General features: G+C 55.6%; 2 protein-coding genes across 5 annotated transcripts; one reads left to right on the forward strand and one right to left on the reverse strand.

The window, feature by feature from the left end:
• Positions 1-500: 500 nt before the first annotated feature.
• Positions 501-3,971, reverse strand: SLC35G6 (solute carrier family 35 member G6). The gene is made up of 5 exons (XM_058559452.1): positions 3,610-3,971; positions 3,349-3,526; positions 3,192-3,302; positions 2,913-3,107; positions 501-1,539 (listed from the first exon to the last, which is right to left on the reverse strand). Exons 1-5 carry the CDS (start codon positions 3,969-3,971, stop codon positions 526-528), a joined length of 1,860 nt encoding a protein of 619 aa, XP_058415435.1. The 3' UTR covers positions 501-525.
• On the forward strand, positions 2,485-16,123 carry ZBTB4 (zinc finger and BTB domain containing 4). Of its 4 annotated transcripts, none has more exons than XM_058559834.1 (4): positions 2,485-2,608; positions 11,368-11,437; positions 11,859-12,982; positions 13,651-16,123. In XM_058559834.1, the coding sequence occupies exons 3-4, from the start codon at positions 11,868-11,870 to the stop codon at positions 15,608-15,610; spliced, it is 3,075 nt and encodes a 1,024-aa protein (XP_058415817.1). In that variant the 5' UTR covers positions 2,485-2,608; positions 11,368-11,437; positions 11,859-11,867; the 3' UTR covers positions 15,611-16,123. The 4 variants fall into 4 exon arrangements, with proteins under 4 accessions (XP_058415817.1, XP_058415814.1, XP_058415816.1 ...); XM_058559831.1 differs by lacking the exon at positions 2,485-2,608 and adding an exon at positions 3,226-3,330; XM_058559833.1 differs by lacking the exon at positions 2,485-2,608 and adding an exon at positions 3,824-3,898.
• Positions 16,124-18,441: the final 2,318 nt, after the last annotated feature.

Genomic DNA, 18,441 nt, shown 5'->3' on the forward strand with positions numbered 1-18,441 from the left:
CGGGGTAGGACTTCCACTCTCCTTCCAAAGCAGAGATGACACCAACTGCACAGCCACATTCAGAGTGATCCTTGTTTGATGTCAATGTCACGTCACCACCAGGAAGGGAAACGGACGCTCAGGGAAAAAAGGCACACTCCCTTCCCCCAGCACAGCTGCTTGCTCTGTTTGCCTGAAAGCCCCAAACACTCCAGCCCCAATGCTCTTCTCTGCTTCTGAGGGAAAAATCCTCCCCATGGTTCATGGCCTGCCTGCCTCAGCCCCTTTGATGTGCTCGTCAGACCTTACCCCTTAGTTACGCCCTGATCTCCAAGCCCCAGCCTAGATTCCACATCTCTTGGTCCCCAGGCTTGTTCTGGGTCTTCCAGGCAGTCCCTCTCCAGCACGTCCCCAAGTCACCCTTGACTCCAAGGGGTGTCCCTCTCCCACACCAGTTCTTTTCCAGTCACTTGTTCTATGTTTGTATTCCAGTCTCTCCTTCTGTTTACCCCTGCCCCCCCAACCCCCAGGCTCTCAAGTTTGATCTCACTCCACCCCCTGCCCTTCCCTCTCACAGCTGAGGTTCTGGGCAGTGATGATGGCAATGCTGCCCAACACCACCCCTGCCCCCATGATGTCAGAAGGTGCCACATTCTCATAGAGCACATAATACTGCAGCATCAGGGCCACCACCACCTCAGAGTGTAGGACAGCACACACCAAGGCAGGGTGGGCCTTGGTGACCGCATAGCTCACACACACAAAGGAGACCAGGGCGAGGATCCCCACTGCCCCCACACAGCTCCAACTCAGAAGATCATTGGGCAGCACGGGGGTCTGCAGCACAAAGAGGCCTGGCACAGAGCCTGCCAGCCCCACCAAGCCAAACAGGAAGGCCACTGTTGGTAGGCAGGAGGGGAAGTCCAGGGAACGATACACCAGAAGCCCCAGCGACAGTGCCAGGCCACTCAGGAAAGCGAGCACATAGCCCAGGGCGGTATAGAGGCCCGTGGTCCCCTCCTGCAGTGTCCCTAGTCCAGGTCCCACAATGATGATTAGTCCCAGGGTGCTGCCCAACAGGCCACACCAATCATAGCCGCTGAGACCCTGGCTCTCAAGGCAGAGGGCAAGGAGGGCAGAGCAGACGGTGGAAGAACCTTTGCGGACAGTGGCAGCGTTGCCAGCAGGCACCACCTGAACCGCACTGTAGGCGCATCCAATGCTGAGGACGTTGAGCAGGGCGTGGAGGCAGGCCCGGCCCCGGACATCCGGAGGTCCCAACAGTGGGTTGCGACGCAGTTTAAGTAGCAAGGCAATGGGGAGGTGGAAGAGGCATCGACAGATGAGCAGCTCCAGCGAGGGTAAGTGGGAAGCCTGGTAAGCCATACGGGAGAAGGGGCCCACGAAGCCAGCGGGCAGGCCCCCACCCAGCAGGGCCACGAGCAGGCCCTTGGTGGCATTGGAGGGCCGGCAGCGCTGTTGTGAGGGGAGGCTGGACGGAGTGGAGGGCGGCGATGGCTGGGTGAAGTCGGGCAGGTTGAAGTAGGGGTGACTGCCAGCCTGTTAGGGAGAAAGGAGCTCAGGCATTAGGGCAGCCATAGCCTGGAGGGTCTGGGGCAAGGCGAATGCCAGGCTGGGGGCTGGAACCCTGAGGGAGAGTAGAGGGGCAGGCTGTCTTACTGAGGAACTCTCGGGAGCTAGAAAGGGCCTGAAAAATGGATGACGTGGTACAATGTGGGCCTTGAGCCTCTAAAGCAGGAAGCAGGGAGTAAGCGGTCCTGGAGCACTGTTTCTCTGGGTAAATTGTTCCTGGGAGGAGAGAAAGAGGACCCAGGGATGCTCTGTTGGTTTGAGGAAGGGGAGGCGGCCTCAGATGCTGTGTATCTGTGTGATGTCACAGGTTCCAGAGACGTCTGGGTACACCATTGTGAATTTCATTTGTGGGTGTCTGTAGGACAGCTGGGAAGTTTTAGGGGAGGAAGGGAAAGGCACCAGCCAGAAGCTACAGGGAGGGGGCCTATGCGCCCCTGCCCTCCACACTCACCATCTCTCCTTGGACTTTCTCCTGCTACTCCTGGCTCAGGGGGCCTGGACCCATCAGAGCTCCAACCATTGTGACCTGGTTGGAGTGGGGATGGGGTTCTTCCCTGGAACCTTCCTGAGGTGGGTGGGGGTGGGAGATTCCTCCTTGGAACCTCCCTGAGGTGGAGGTGGGCCTATTTTCTCATTGTTTCCAACTCTGCTTGCTTTATATCTATGTCTTTGACTCCAAAGTTTGTCAGATTCTTTTTTTTTCTCTTCACAACTACTCTGTGATGAGACTTCTTTGGTTTTAAATTAATTTATTTGTGTCTCCCCTTGTTTCAGAAAGGTTTTACTGAAAGGAGCTCTGAGGGCCGGCTCCTCTGTCTCCTGAATTTTGAATTTTTGAACACCAGGGAGGAGTCTCTGAGACTGTCCCTCTGGAGTTTCAGGAATGTGCTTCTTCTGTGTGTGCTTCCACCTGGTGTTTTGTTGGTGCTGTCCCAGGAGGCCCACACCAAGGCCTCTGCATTTACGCACAAGTATATAGACATGGATATTTCTGCCGGTGGGGACAAAATACCAAGCTGCGTATGCATCTGCGCTGGTAGTCATTATTTGTGCCTGTTCCGTAGGGCTGGGGCCTTCCTGGCCCGCGGCCTGGTGGGGGGTCCCTGTGCATTTCTGGGGAGGGTGTGCGTGTATGTGTGTGTGTCCAGGGCTGCCCTATGAGTGTGCTGAGCCTGGGTCTGCCGGTCCCACTGGGCCTGATTGTGAGCCTGCCATGTTGCGTGTCTGCGCCCGGAGAGGGTGTGCGTGCTCTGGGCTGTGTGCACTGCTGAGTGAAGGACGTGCAGGGGGCGGTGGGGGGGGGGGGCTTCCCTTCTTAGAGAGTGGGTGGTCGTGCGGACCTGCGAGGGTGCTGCAGCCAGGCCCGCGCCCCGCTCGGTGCCCACCCGTCTGGCGGCCCTGCGCGGCGCCGCTCCCTTCCCGGGAGCGAAGGCCGTCGGGCGTGCTCGCCCCAAGCCCAAGCCCAGAGCTTGGTGTCGGTATCGGCTGCGCTGCGCCGGCCTCCTCTCGGCGGCGGCGGCGGCGCTGGGGGGGGACTGTTTCCGGGGGTGGGGGTGGGGGTAGGACCGGGGCGGGGGGAGCCGATGATGTCAGCGGCGGCGGCGGCGGCGGGGCCGGGCCGGGGCCAGGCGCAGGGGGGGCCGGGGCCGGGGCCGGAGCCGGAGCCGGAGCCGGAGCTGGAGGCGGGCGAAACCGGAGCGGCCGGGGGCGGCCACGGTGATGAGCCGGGCCTGGCGGACGCGGCGCCATCGCAGTCAGGTGGGCCCCGGGGCGAACCGGGCAGGGCCAGGGCGGACCGGAGCCAACGGCCGGGCCCCCTTCCTGCTGCCCGGCGCCGCGGGGGCCCGGGCCGCGCCCCGCGCCGGACCGCTCCCCTTTGAGGTTGACCTGGGGGCTCAGGGGTCGGGGGCTGAGTCTGGCCCCGCCCCCAAGCGCGCACGGCGCTGGGGGGCGGCTAAGGGGGCCCCAGTACGGCGTCAGACCGAGCAGTGGTCGGGGGGCGAGATCGCCTGTGGCCGTGGAAGGGGCCGCGCTCACTCCCCATTTGAAGGGTTAATTCTGCAGCCTAATGTCCCCCTCCCCTTGTAGGGCAGGTTGGGGGTGGGGCGGGGCGGGTGTGAGCCCGGGCCGGCGCTGCAAGCTGCTGGGAGGGCGATGGCGTAGGAGCCAGGCAGAGAGGGGGAGGGGTGGGCCGCCGAGCGCCCCACAGTTGGGGTGTGCGGGGTGCGCAGGGCGAGCAGGGGCCCCGGAGCCGCCGCGCCGTCGGGGCAGGGTTGTGGCTGTGAGTCCTGGAAATTGTGTGTCTCCTGCTGTGTTGTGGGGCAAGGTAAACCTCTCCTGGGCACCACTGTTTGCTGGTCTGGCAGCCAGGGGTCCGGGTAGGGCCCTCCCTGGGCCATGGGGACAGAAAGCCAGATGGAGGGGTGTCCAATGTTGTGGGGCAGAATTACAAGATGTGGCCCTGTGGCTTTGGGTGACAGGTCTGCAGTCGAAGCAGGGTGCAATGCATGCTGAGTTTGTTAGATGTGGGGTTTTATGTATGTTTTATACCAGCATGTGTTTTGTTGCACGTTATGTTTCTCATGCTGCACATATAAACTATTTATGAACTGTTGTTTTCTGCATAGCTGGCGTGGTGTAAGTGCTGTGGAGGGTACCAGAGTGCAGAGTGTGTGTACCCATGTGGAGGGGGCAGTTGTGTACCTTTGAGTGGGAAGGTGTCACGTCTGGGTCGCATTTCTGTGGCCCTGCTGAGTTGTGGTCCAGTCTTCGTGAGGATGGCCGGCTAGGTGGGTTTGTGTATCTGTGGGAGGAGTGAGTTGCATTGGGGGGTGCACATCTAGAACTCAGGTCCCTTGGATCATATGGGAAGCGAGAAACCCCAGGGTGTGTCTCAGGTACTTGTATGGCAGCTGGCACTGGTGTGAGGGGCTCTGGCTGGAATGTGCAGGTTGTGTTTATGGGATGGTGGGCAGCTGAGCGAGGGAAAGGTTGTGTGTTTGCAACATTCTCTCCAGGATTCTTTTGTGACGTTGTTTGTGGGAGCCTGTCCGTGCTGTTGGGCTGGGAGGCGAGCTGGTCAGAAAACACTTGTGGGGAGGGAGGTGGCGTGACAAGGGCAATGTGGGCCTCAGACTGGAGATCCGCGCAAGCTGTGTGTGCGTGCCTGCCTTCTGTGTGTTTAAGTGGCCGTGTGGGGCTGCTGTGGGGATATGTTATGAAGAAGGCAGAGAGATAAATATGGGGCAGAGCAAGGGCAGCCGGCGGGAGGCCTGGGTGTTGTCGTGGTGGCCCAGCTAGTCTTTGTGCAGGGTCTGTGTGCTTGCCCCTCACCGGCCTGCCCAGCATGTCAGGGTCACCGGGAGGAGAGGCCTGGCGGCTGCAAGGAAACTGAGCTTGGACAGACTGGCTCCTTGGCCATGTTTACGTAAAGGCCGGGTGTGACTCTTGTCACTGAAATGGAAAAAAGAAACACGAAGTTTTCAGTCTCCTCCTCCTGCTTCACCCTCTCTCTGCCCCCCTTACGGGTATCTCTGCTTTTCCGTCTCTTCTGTGACGCACACTGGGCCACTCCTGCAACTGTGGAAGGGTCTGGGAACAGAATTCGCTCACTAGGCAGATTCCTCAGAACAGGTTTTCCTCACCTTTGGGGCCTGGGCTGTTTTGTAGATGTGTGTGTGCATGTAGGGGTGAGTGGTATGCGTGCTCCAAGTGTGCATGCCACTGTGGACTGCGCGTGGCCTGGCTGGAAGGGCGGATATGCATGGGGGTCGGAGAGGGCACTATGGTGGGGCCCTCCTGCTTGAGGGGTGCTGGCTGCTGGGTGAGGCCTGCACAACAGGTGCACGACGGCCTGGTGGAGGGGAAGGAGGCCTAGACTAGAACTGAAGAGTTCTGGCCCTCCCACTTCCTCACTGGCGCTTGCCCTGAGTGAGCCTCAGTTCCTCATCTGTAAAATGGGGCTAATTACATGCCTTGCCTATCTTCCAACAGGGTAGTAAGTAAGTACCACATGGGAAGTGTACCTGGAAAGTAGCTACAGTTGGGGGCTATGCCTGTGCCAGCCACTGTTAGCCCTCTGCCAGCACGGAGCCCTGTCTCAGGGCTTGGCTAATAACAATAGCAGTAAACACTCATTAGCACTTGCTATGTACCAGGCACTATTCTCAGTGCTTTTACATATGATCACTCATTTAGTCTTCGCAACGCCCTGTGGAAGTAGATGTTCTCATTACTTCTCTTTTTCAGACGAGACAGCTGAGGCCCAGAGAAATAATTTGCCCAAAGCCACTTAGCTAGTAAGAGGTAAAGGTGGATTTGAACCCAGGCAGTCAGGTTCCAGATCCTGTGCCCTTATATACTGTCCTCTGCTGCCCTTCTGAAGCTTTCTGTGCACCTCCACTACACACACACGCACACACACACACTTCTCCCCAATCTCTGCAGAACTTAGCACCTGCGCCCGGCTATTTTAGAAGACCAGTGTGCTCAGACAGTGACTCAGGGCGTCCCAGCCTGGGGAGTGAGAACCTAATATCTGCTGCTGAGTGGTGGCCATCGGGGCAACAAATGTTGATGAGCCAGGCGAAGGAGAGCTTGTCCTTGCCCTGTGGGTCAGGGAGGGCCAAGAGGGAGGTGACATTTGAATTAGATTTTCACACTTTGGAGGGATTTGGGGAAGAGGTTGGGGAAAGGTTGCGTTTCTGGCAGGAGAACCAGGATAGGCAAAGGCATGAGGGTGTGGGACACATGAGGTTCAAGAGCACACCGGGTGCTTGAAGGGAGGCTGACACCAGGCAAGACTAGAAAGGAAGATTGGAGCTAGACTCTTGAATGGCTGGCTGAGGAATTCAAACTTTATTCTGGAGTGAGTGGGGACCAGTGAAGGTTTCTGAGCCCAGGAGTGATACCACCTGAGCTGCCCTGGGGAAGCTGGCCCTCAGTGAGAGGAAGGCTGGATGGTGGAAGATAAGCCTGGAGGCAGGGGAATGGCTGAGGCCATGGCCTTGGACCCTGTGAGTGTTAACAAGGCCCTGAGCTAGTGTAGGGGCCAGAGGCGGGTTGAAGGGAAGGCTTCCAGAGCCATTCCAAGCTAGGCTGCAGATTCGACCAGACTTGGTGACCGCTAGATGTGGGGAGCGAGGGAAAGGGCGGAGTCAGACACGACACAGTTTGCACCTAGTGCGGAGACCTCGCGTGGTGATTTCTGTAACCGCTGGCTGGCCATAGGCCCCGTCAGGGGACAGTCCGGCGTTGTGGAGAGGAAAAGACTCAGCATCTGGGTTCACACAGGCCTGGATTTGAATTTTGACTCTGCTGCTCACAAGCTGTGTGACTTTGAGCAAGGTATATCCTTCTATGAGCCTCAGTTTCCTCATCTGTAAGACTGGGATAATATAAACACTGACTGTAGGTGGCCACTTTGAGGACGTCATTAAATGAGATAATGCATGTCAAGCCCTGGAAGCGTATTAGGCAAAGTGTGATGCCCCAGAAGTGGTCAAGTTATGCTTATCATCCCCGGGTCTCAGCCACTTTGGTCCAACACTGAGAATGGCTTCCTTCCTGAGGATAGGCAGTTGAAGAAGGCAGCTCCATTCATTCACCAAATTTTTTTAATCCCCCATTATGTCTCAGGCACTGTTCTAAGCACTGGAGATTGCAGTAAACAAAGCAAACAAAATCTCCCCCTCCTTTGGAGGTTACATTCTAGAGATAAATGAGCAATGGGTTTACCAAGTGTCAGGGAGAAAAAATCGGGGAGAGGGATAGGAAATTTGGGGAGATAGGGTGTGGCCAGGGAAGGCCTCCAGGAGAAGGTGACTTTTGAGTCTAGGCTTAACGGAGGTGGGGCAGCAAGACAGGAGGCTGTCTGAGGAAAGAACATTCCAGGCAAAGGGAACAGCAAGAAGTGGAGTGTGTCTGGTTTCAGTGCTCGGATCCCACCCTCAGTCACACTTCTAAGATCACACGGCCAGTCAAGAGTAGAGAAACGGTAAAAACAAATAAAAAACTAAAAACCACAGAGCCACCAAACCTACCATGAAGCCTGATTTCTGCCTCTTTTTCTTCACCACTTCCCCCCACCATTTTCCGGGACTGAGTTCCAGAATGATAAGGAGAGCTAGCGCTTACTGAGCATTTACTGTGTGCCACACACTCGTCTAGGCACTGCCAACGACCCTACGAAGGGGGAACTATTCATTATCCCACCTTATCGACAAGGACACTGTGATACAGAGAGGTTAAGCAGCTTGCCCAGGGTCACAAAGCTAGTGTCTTCTCCACCTCCCATAAGCCCTTGCAGGGCAGTGGCTAGTGATGGGGCAGTTGAACTCAGAAGAGCTGGGTCCAAATCCCGACTTGGTTAGCCATGAGACCGGGGGGCAAATCACCTGCCACTATATTCTCTCTACCTGAAAGTAAGGAGTTTAGAGTATTTAAAGTCTCAGTTTCCTCACCTGTACAATGAGGGTGATGATAGCCCCTGCTTCTCTGTGGGCCTTTTGAGTGTTGAAATGAGATGATGCAGATTAAATGCTTAGCAGTGTACTTGACATATACTAAGCATTTCATAAATGGCAGCTACAAGTACCATGATGATGATGATTCTAGGTGATCCCAGGCCAGCTTTGGACCTCTGTGGTTCTAAGAAGCCCTGACAGGTATGGTCCACGTTATTTTGGCAGCACGTAGCCGCGCCTCAGGCACAAAGCCCGTTGCACAGGGCAGGCCTGGCCAAGGGGGTAACTGGGGGCTGGAGTCGAACCTCTGCTTTGCTCACCTGTGCAGGGCTGCTGCCTCCTGGAGGAAGGGGCCCTTCCTCTAATTTTTTCCCCTTCCTTTAATTTTCATGAAGGTACTAGATGGGCTAGTGGGGGCCCTAGTCGGTGCTATTTAAAGATAAACAATTGTTTTTCTATACATTCTACTCACAACACTTGTGATACCAAATGTGTGGGGTTTTCCCACACTGACCAATTCTCTGACACCAGCTGGGTGTCCTACAGTTCAACTCAATTCTGACGCTATCCCAGAGACAGCATCAGATCCCAGAGGTTAAGGACTCAGTCTCACAAGACTGCCCCCACTTCAGATGCCAATCGCAAGTCTGGGCCTCCTGTCCTGTCTGACCAGCTGTAAATTGAATTTTCCCATGGCCCCCTCCTCAAATCTGATAGTTTGCTAGAATGGCTCATAGAACTGAGGGAAATGCTTACTTGTGTTTATTGGTTTATTATATAATACAGGATATGATAATACAGATGAATAGCTAGATGAAGAGGTACATAGGGCAAAGTCTAGAAGGATCCTGAGCACAGGAGCTCCTGTCTTCACGGAGTTGGAGTGTACCACCCTTGCGGAATGCAACCCGAAAGTCTATGAACCCCATAGTTTAGGGATTTTTATGGAGGCTTCATCACATAGGCATGATCAATTATTAACTCAATCTCCAGGCCCTCTCCTCTCCCCAGAGGTTGGGGGCCAGGGCTGGAAGTTCCGAGCTTCTAATCATGGCTTGGTCTTTCTGGTGACCAGCGCCCATCCTGAAGCTATCCAGGAGCCCATCCAGAGTCACCTCATTAGAACAAAAGATGCTTCTATCACCCAGGAAATTCCAAGGGATTTAGGAGCTTAGTGTTAGGAACCAGGGTCCAAGACCAAAGATTAGAACAGAGGATGCTAGTGATAGCACTTGGGAAATTACAGGAGTTTTAGGAGCTATGTGTCAGGAACAGGGATGAAGACCAAATATATATACTTATTATATTGCAACATCACAGCTGTAAACATATCTTTCATCCTGATGTGGTATGGTCAAGAACACAGGCTTTAGAGCCAAACTTCCTGGGATCACATCCCAGCCCTGCTACTAACTGGTCGTATATCCTTGGGCGAGCTATCTGGCATCTCTCAGCCTTGGTCTGTCAGTGTAAAATGGGGAGGTGCTGGGGCTGGCCCCGTGGCTTAGCGGTTAAGTGCGCACGCTCTGCTACTGGCGGCCTGGGTTCGGATCCCGGGAGCGCACCGACGCACCGCTTCTCCGGCCATGCTGAGGCCGCATCCCACATACAGCAACTAGAAGGATGTGCCACTATGCCATACAACTATCTACTGGGACTTTGGGGGAAAAAAAAAAAGGAGGAGGATTGGCAATAGATGTTAGCTCTGAGCCGGTCTTCCTCAGCAAAAAGAGGAGGATTAGCATGGATGTTAGCTCAGGGCTGATCTTCCTCACAAAAAAAAATAAAGTAAAATTAAAAAAACTGTTTAAAAATAAATAAATAAATAAAATGGGGAAGTGCTGAGGAGCAAATGAGGTGATGCAAGAAAAGCACTGACTCTTGGGGGTCCCAGTGGGCCAGTGGCTATCACGAAAGGGAGTGGGAGGCCTTGCTCTCTTTCCTCACTTTATAACCAGAGCTGAACACCAGCCCACAAATGGGGCAGTAGGGGCGAGGGGGGGTTCCGGGGCGACGGGCGGTTCCCCAGGATTCCCGACCCATCTGCCATCTGACAACTGACAAGGTAACACTTGACCCAGTACTGGTGTGTGCCTGGCAGTCAGGGCTATTAGAACTTTTGAATATCACCCCTCTTTATCACCTCCTCCTTCTCCAGGAGAGGAGTCAGAGCAGTCTTTTGGGAACATGAAATGGGCTGTGGAGGGAAGGCCTTTTAGTCCAGATAGTATGAGTAATAAATGGGAAAAGAGCATTTTTGGGGGGATGGGAATTGTATGAGGAACTCCTGATGCAGGACACCTCAGAGGACATGTGTGACCCAGGGCATTCGGAATGAGAGAGCTCCCACACCTTGTGGAGGGTGGACGATGGGCTGAGACCTCTGCTGTCAGGTCAGCAGGCCTGGCTCTGTGAACAGGCCCCCCTGACCTGTTATTACCAGCTCTGTGTGACTCTGACCAAGTCACTCTGTGGATCTGGATCTCAGATCTTCAACTGAAAAATGGGACCCCAAAGCCCTGGCTGTGCCCACACAGGAGAAGCAGCTGTGAGGTGCTTTCTGTGCGTGACCGCGACAGCTCACTGTTGGGTTATCTGGTATTCCTTTGGATGAGCCTCCCAGCAAGAGTTGAGGTAGGGGTTGGGTTCCCTCCTCCCTTTTTAAGCCAAAGTCTCAAATCCACAAGCTCTCAGAGTAAGGAAGGGGACCCAAGCCTCCTCACTCCCGGTCTGGTGGCCTTTCCAGTGCCCTCAGAGACTGGAGCAAGCTGGCACGTATATATGAATCCATGGTCTTTGATGGTCGCCTGGCACCAAGACCAGAAACCTCCTCTAAGCTTTGTGAGGCTGGCATGTGTGAGAGGAGGTCCTCTCCTAATTTGAATATCTAGCAGCTTGGTCCAATAAAAAAGCTCTAGCAAATCTATTTTGATATGTAAATGAGACTATTATAATGAAAGACGACATGCAAATCTTTCATTTCCTTTGAGCCCCAAAGATTGGGCCAAAGGGACTTGAGAGTGATCCAACAGGCTTCCCTGGACCTATGAGATCGAACTACGCTGCTGTATTGTTTTGAGGTACATTGGGAATATGCAAATTATCTTGTTCCTGTACTTCTCTGGGGCCAGCAGGACAAGGCCTTGCAATAATCTGTGTGACCTCCTAGGTCTGATTGGATGCAGCTAAACAAATTACCTGACTGAGGGTCAGGGTCTGCAGAGCAGCCTCAGCATCGTCTCTGACCCCAAGTGCTGTGCCACCCCCCACCTCCTGGGGTCCTTTCCTTCCCAGTTTCCTTCCTGAAGTCATGGTTTCTGTTTTTCCACAGAAGGAAGAGGCCCTGCAGAAGAGACTCGCTGAGCCACCCCCGCTCCACTCCATGTTGGCTGTGCTCTCAGGTGAGACGGTGCCGTGCGAGAGGTCTGTAGCTAGGAGAAATTGGACCAAAGGCAGCAGGCCAGCAAGGGCAGCCATTTTGTCTAAGCTGGGTAGTCCTGTGAAATGGTCATCAGTAGTTGTGGGGGCTTCCTCTTCCTTCCAATGGGAGAGAGGTGTCCATTGCTTACCTCCCTAGTCTGACTTTGGAGGTTCTGACCCCTTGACCTTCGTCATGACCTGAGGTATCCCTGGCCTCTTTCAGCCCCGCTGGCCAGACGTAGGTGGCTAAGGTTAACCCCTGACTTCTGTGACCACAAGTTAGCTTTCCTCTAGTCTCTGACCAACAACCTCCAACCACCTCCCAGCTCACCTCCCTGGTTTTAGAGGCCCCTGCCCTCTGCCCAGCCTCTGAGACCCTCTCCTGGCCTCTTCTCCGTCTAGGCTGGCGCCATGCCCCCCCCTGCAGAGGTGACGGATCCGTCCCATGCCCCCGCCGTCCTGCGCCAGCTCAATGAGCAGCGTCTCCGTGGCCTCTTCTGTGACGTCACCCTCATAGCCGGAGACACCAAGTTCCCTGCTCACCGCAGTGTCCTGGCTGCTTCTAGTCCCTTCTTCAGAGAGGCCCTGCTCGCTTCAGCCCCACTGCCCCTCCCACCAGTTACTGGGAGCTCAGCCCCCAACCCTGCCACCACCACAGCTGCCTCCTCCTCCTCCTCCTCCTCCTCCTCTTCCTCCTCCTCTTCCTCTTCCTCCTCCTCCTCCTCCTCTTCCTCTTCCTCCTCCTCCTCCTCTTCCTCCTCCTCTTCTTCTCCTCCAGCCTCACCCCCTGCTTCATCCCCACCCCGAGTCCTGGAGCTGCCAGGAGTCCCAGCAGCCGCCTTCTCTGATGTCCTCAATTTCATCTACAGTGCCCGGCTTGCACTACCTGGCGGTGGAGGGGACGGGGCAGCTGTGGCAGAGATCGGAGCTCTGGGGCGGCGTCTGGGCATATCCCGCCTGCAGGGCCTGGGGGAGGGAGGTGATGCCTGGGTACCTCCTGCCCCAGCCCCCATGGCCACCTCGCAGCCTGAAGAGGACAGCTTCGGGCCTGGGCCTAGGCCAGCTGGAGAATGGGAGAGTGACAGGGCTGAGGCCCAGGCTCCGGACTCACAGCCCCCCCTGCCCCGGCGGCCCCTCCCCTGCCCCCGATGTGGGAAAAGCTTCATCCATCCCAAGCGGCTACAGACCCATGAGGCACAGTGCCGACGGGGGGCCAGCACTCGGGGGTCTGCAGGGCTGGGAGCAGGCGGCTCTGGCCCCAGTGGTCCTGCAGGAGTGGATGCCTCAGCCCTGCCCCCACCAGTGGGCTTCCATGGTGGCCCAGAGCACGTGGTGAAGGTGGTGGGTGGCCACGTGCTATATGTGTGCGCGGCCTGTGAGCGTTCCTACGTGACCCTGTCCAGCCTGAAGCGGCACAGTAATGTACACTCGTGGCGGAGGAAGTACCCCTGCCGCTATTGTGAGAAGGTGTTCGCCCTGGCTGAGTACCGCACCAAGCACGAGGTGTGGCACACCGGGGAACGCAGGTGAGTGGCCTGGAGGGCCGGGGATTGGGGGGTGGGTGGGGGCGCAGCGGTCAAGCGTCAGCACCCAGGGACCACATGGACAAGGGAGGGAATGGGCAGAGGATGGGGCCTAGAAAATCATCCTGAGACTGGCCTGCTCCATTACTCACCCATCTGCCTCCCTCCAGCCCCACTTTGTTCTGCTGATGTTTATTAGCACCTCTAGGTGCCATGTCCTGGCTTGGTGGTGTGGAGAAGGCTGAGGAAGAAAGAGAAAGTTGCCCTCATAGGAAAGGACTAGGGAGAGTGCAGGCATGTCCACTAATAGTTATAATATGTATTTCCAGAATGTGTCCTTGTTCATAAGACATTTCCCTATTCTGTCATTTGAGCTACAAAAAAAAAAGGTTTGTGAGTTAGGCGAGGTATGTGATTATTCCCAGTTCACAGATGGAACAGCTGAGGCCTAGCGTCTCACAGCTGGTAGTGGGGCAGTGAGCTAGGACTGGGGTCCCTCCTGAGGCTGGCAAGGTGAGACAAGCAGCATGAAAGGAGGGTGAGCAAATGGCTGGGGCAGTTATAGGTCTGAGTGGAGGGCAGTAGAGGACATGGGAAGCTGAGGCCCTGGCTTCATGGCCCCTGACTCAAGTGGCTCTGTCCCTGCCCTGTTCCCTGCTGTCCTGGCCCAGGTACCAGTGCATCTTCTGCTGGGAGACCTTTGTCACTTATTATAACCTGAAGACCCACCAGCGAGCCTTCCATGGCATTAGCCCGGGCCTCCTGGCCAGTGAGAAGACACCCAATGGAGGCTATAAGCCCAAGCTCAATACCCTCAAGCTGTACCGCCTGCTCCCCATGCGGGCAGCCAAGCGGCCCTACAAGACCTACAGCCAGGGAGCCCCCGAAGCCCCCCTTTCTCCAAGCCTCAACACACCGGCCCCTGCAGCAATGCCAGCCAGCCCACCACCTGGACCCCCACCTGCCCCAGAGCCTGGCCCTCCACCCTCTGTCATCACTTTTGCCCACCCAGCTCCATCTGTCATTGTTCATGGGGGCAGTAGCAGTGGTGGAACAGGGAGTGGGCCAGCCAGCACAGCGGGGGCCCAAGCCGCCTCGGTCATCACTTACACTGCTCCCCCAAGGCCTCCCAAAAAACGTGAGTACCCACCTCCTCCCCCCGAGCCTGCAGCTACACCAGCAAGCGTAGCCACAGCAGTCAGCCCAGCAACAGCCGCAGGGCCCGCCACAGCCACAGAGGAGGCCAAGGGCCGGAACCCACGGGCTGGAAGGACTCTGACATACACGGCCAAGCCAGCTGGTGGGATTGGTGGGGGCGGGGGTCCCCCTGCAGGCCCTGGCCGGGGCCCCTCTCAGCTACAGGCTCCACCTCCACTGTGTCAGATCACTGTGCGAATCGGTGAGGAGGCCATTGTCAAGCGCCGCATCTCAGAAACTGACCTGCGTCCTGGGGAGCTGAGCGGAGAGGAGGTGGAGGAGAGTGAGGAGGAGGACGAAGAGGAGGACGATGATGATGATGATGAGGAGGAGGAGGAGGAGGAGGAGGAGGAATCAAAGGCTGGTGGGGAGGACCAGCTCTGGAGGCCCTACTACTCGTACAAGCCCAAGCGCAAGGCTGGAGCTGCAGGCACAGGCAGCACTGGGGGCAGCGGGATGCCCAGAGGCCGCCGGCCGCCACGCTGGAGACAGAAGCTGGAACGGAGGAGCTGGGATGAGACCCCCGCGGCCGAGGGCGCTGCAGGGCGTGCCCGTGGCGAGCGGAGGCACCGCTGCGGGGACTGTGCCCAGACATTTGCCACTCTGAGGAAGCTGCGAAAGCACCAGGAGGCCCACAGTGGAGGTTCCCACGGCTCCCGGGCTGGACGTCGGCCTTCCACCCGCTTTGCCTGCCCTCACTGCGCCAAGGTGTGCAAGACGGCAGCCGCCCTGAGCCGCCACGGGCAGAGGCATGCTGCTGAGCGGCCCGGGGGTACCCCCACACCTGTCATTGCCTATTCCAAGAGCAGCGCTGGCACCAGACCTGGGGATGTCAAGGAGGAAGCCCCCCAAGAGATGCAAGTCTCCTCATCCAGCGGGGAGGCAGGTTGCGGGAGCGCTGCTGCTGAGGAAGCTTCCAAGACCGCCTCACTCCAGGACCCTGTCATCTCGGGGGGTGAGGAGCCCCCAGTGGTGGCAGGAGCGGGCACCTATGCATACCCTCCTATGCAGGAATTTCCACTGGCTCTAATTGGGAGTGGCCGGGAACCTGGCAGTGGCAGGGGAAAACCTGGGAGTGAGGGGCCAGTGGGGGCTGGGGAGGGAGACCGGATGGAGGCGATGGGGGCTGCCAAAGTCACCTTCTACCCCGAGCCCTACCCACTCGTCTATGGCCCCCAGCTCCTTGCTGCCTACCCTTACAACTTCAGCAACTTGGCCGCTCTCCCGGTTGCTCTTAACATGGTCCTACCTGATGAGAAGGGAGGGGGGGCCCTTCCCTTCCTACCAGGGGTCTTTGGCTACGCAGTCAATCCTCAAGCAGCACCCCCTACTCCCCCAACGCCACCCCCCCCATCTCTCCCTCCACCAGTCCCCCCTAAGGGAGAAGGGGAAAGGGCAGGGGTTGAGAGAACCCAGAAGGGAGATGTGGGGTGAGCTCTGGGCCCAGATCTCCCCTTTCACCAGATGCCACCCTCCCTGAACCCCCCGCCACTACCAGCTCCCTGGCTTCCCTGCCCCTTGGGAGTCCCTCCACACTCTTGTGCAGGGACGTGGGGGCCCCTGGAGCTCAGGGGTCAGGCTGCTTTGTGTGAGATTGTAGTTTTCCCATCTCCTGGGAAGGGATCTTTGGTGGTTCCCCTCTCAGTTCTCCTCCAGGGAATGGCCTCCATGAGGGGCGGGGCCAGCTCCCATCCCTTCTCCAGCCCTTGGGGCAACTGAGCAATATACTTATAAGAATCTCTACTCATGGCCCCCACCAGCTCTGAATGTCTAACCCTCCCCCCTAATTCGTAAACCTAGGGGGAAACCATCTCTCTCCCATAGTGATCCCCTCTCATTCTGAAGCTTTCTCTAAGCCCTTCCCTAGATGCTTCCTAGCACATTCCATTCTTCGTGGCCCAGGGCCTGGACCAGACCATTGTGATACCTGACCCCCCCCGGGCCCCCCCCCCCAGGAGCATGGCTTTGGATTCCATTCTTCCCAAGGGTGGGTTTCTATGTCCTTGTTTCCGTCACGTTATGATGCCATGCTTTCCTTGGCTTCCATGCCTTTGGATCTTCCATATTCCTCGTCATACTCCTAGACTCTGGAGATAGCCTCTCCCAGTCCAGGTCAAGGAGGTGTTGGGGGGAGGGCTACCCTACTCCATCTGTTCCATGGCTGAGCACTTTCTCAGCCCAGGGCAGCATCAATCTTGGCCCTATCTTGACCCTCAAATCCAGTGAGCCCCAGATTCTTCCAAGGCAAAAGAGGTGAGTAGATCACACCTCTTCCTGCCTCTGCATATGGCCTCTACTGGGCTAAACCAGATTTGGGGGCCAGGAGAGAGGAGCTCCATACGGGATGGGGAAGGGAATCTACTTTTCTCCCTGTTTTTTCCTGATGGTTTCTCCCAGACTAGACCAAATAGCCAGAAAAATGATGGGAGTTGGATGGGTGGGTAAGCCCAAGATTTGCACATGACCTCCCATCCTTACCTTTACCCCATCTTCCCCAGTGTTGCTCCCCTCACCATCACTCCAGATGGTTTTTGGAAAACCATCCTACTCCCTTGGTGGGCTTTGGGGTATCCCCACCAACTTTCCCTCCAAAATAGCACCTTACACCCCATTTTTGACTCAGTTCCCCACACCCAAAGATCCCAGCCTAGGGATGGGGTGCAGGGACCTTAAATAGTCCCTGATCCCTAATTTGCACTAGTTAACCCTGGTCAGGGGTCCCTATGTTTCTTTCCAGTGGGGGAGTTGAAGAAATGTTTGCTCCTAATTCTCTTTGATAACTGGGCTTCCCCACTCTGTGATTGGATGAACATTTCCCATCCCACCCACCTTCACCTCGAAAAAAAAAAAAACAACAAAGCAGCTCACAAGGGGAGAGCCAGTTTGGGGGAGCAAATTTGATAAATGGGAATTAGAGGAGTGCAGTTTAAAAAGGGGAAAAGTTGCTGTCATCAAAATGGCAGCCTTTTTCCCAGCTACTGTTTTCTGCGGCCAAGATGGCTGCCCTCTCAACAGATGCTGAAAGGGCAAGATCATGGCTTTTGGAGGGAGGTGAGTTTGGGGGAGGGACAGGAGCCTCCTCCTGCCTCCTCTCACCCTCCCAGCATATAAGAAGGGGAAGGTTTTCGACAGGCTCCCTGAATGTTAACCACGGAGGAGTGTCGCTCCTTCACTCCTCCTCTGTCTCTTTGCACTTTTCTTGGTCTTGGCCACAGTCCGAGTGAAGAGTTTCCTACTGAATGTACCAAGTTCCAATTTTTAAGGGGGAAAAAAGTTTAAAACAGGGAAAAATGCAAAAAAAAAAAGTCACTAAAAAATTCCCACAAATCTTATTTCTGGCACTTTAGAAAAACTGCGAAAAAAGTACATAATAAAGAATACATATATATATCTACACACAAATTATATATATATATACACACACAGCGGAACCACAAGAGAGACTGAGGAAGGCCTTGGAGGCAGGGGGCAGATGCGATGACAGTCCCCCTATGTCCTTAACCTGCACTCCTCTGAGGCAAAAAGGCACAGGAGATGGAAGAGGTTGAGGATGGACTGGGGAATTTGAATTTCAGAACAGGTCAAAATTCCAAAACCATGAACATTTTGGGAGAACTGAGATTGTAGACATTTATTTTTTTGAAAATATGACTTAGGAAAATAGTTTCCAGAATTTGGTGGTTCTGGGCAACAAGTGAGATTGTGGCAAAATGGAAATTAAAAATATATGTATCTGAGCTGGGGAACTTGAATATTGTGCATTTCAGATGTTGGAAATTTGGGATTTTACTATTTCGTCTTTTGAAAATTATCAAGTCTTGTCAGTTTGTGCCCTCTTTCCCCATGTTCCCTAGGAAGAAGGGTGATGGTGGAGTGGGAAGGCCACTGGTTCTGTGCCACAGCACGCAAGATTTAGACTTCTACAGACTCTAGCTCTATACGTAGTGAGGATCCAGATTTAGAGAAACTGACCAATATTTATCTCCGCATTTGTGTGTGTGTCCAACTCTCTAGGCCAATAAACCAACAAGACAAACAAACTGTGCTCTGCAGTGGGATGCCAGGTGCAATTATTTGCGTGGCTGGTGGGTCTGGCTGGACAGGGACATGCTAACCTTGTCCCATAGGGATCCTTGGGAGTTGCAGCCCTGTTCTCCCTCTTAGGACAACAACTTCCAGCAATTGAGTAGGTGTGAGGGCTTGCTGACCCTAGGTACTTCACCGTAATTGCTGCAGCCACTAGGCTCAAGCTGACTTTGGTCTGG

The sequence above is a fragment of the Diceros bicornis genome, chromosome 18 (assembly GCF_020826845.1).
Source record: "Diceros bicornis minor isolate mBicDic1 chromosome 18, mDicBic1.mat.cur, whole genome shotgun sequence".
Classification (NCBI taxonomy): domain Eukaryota; kingdom Metazoa; phylum Chordata; class Mammalia; order Perissodactyla; family Rhinocerotidae; genus Diceros; species Diceros bicornis.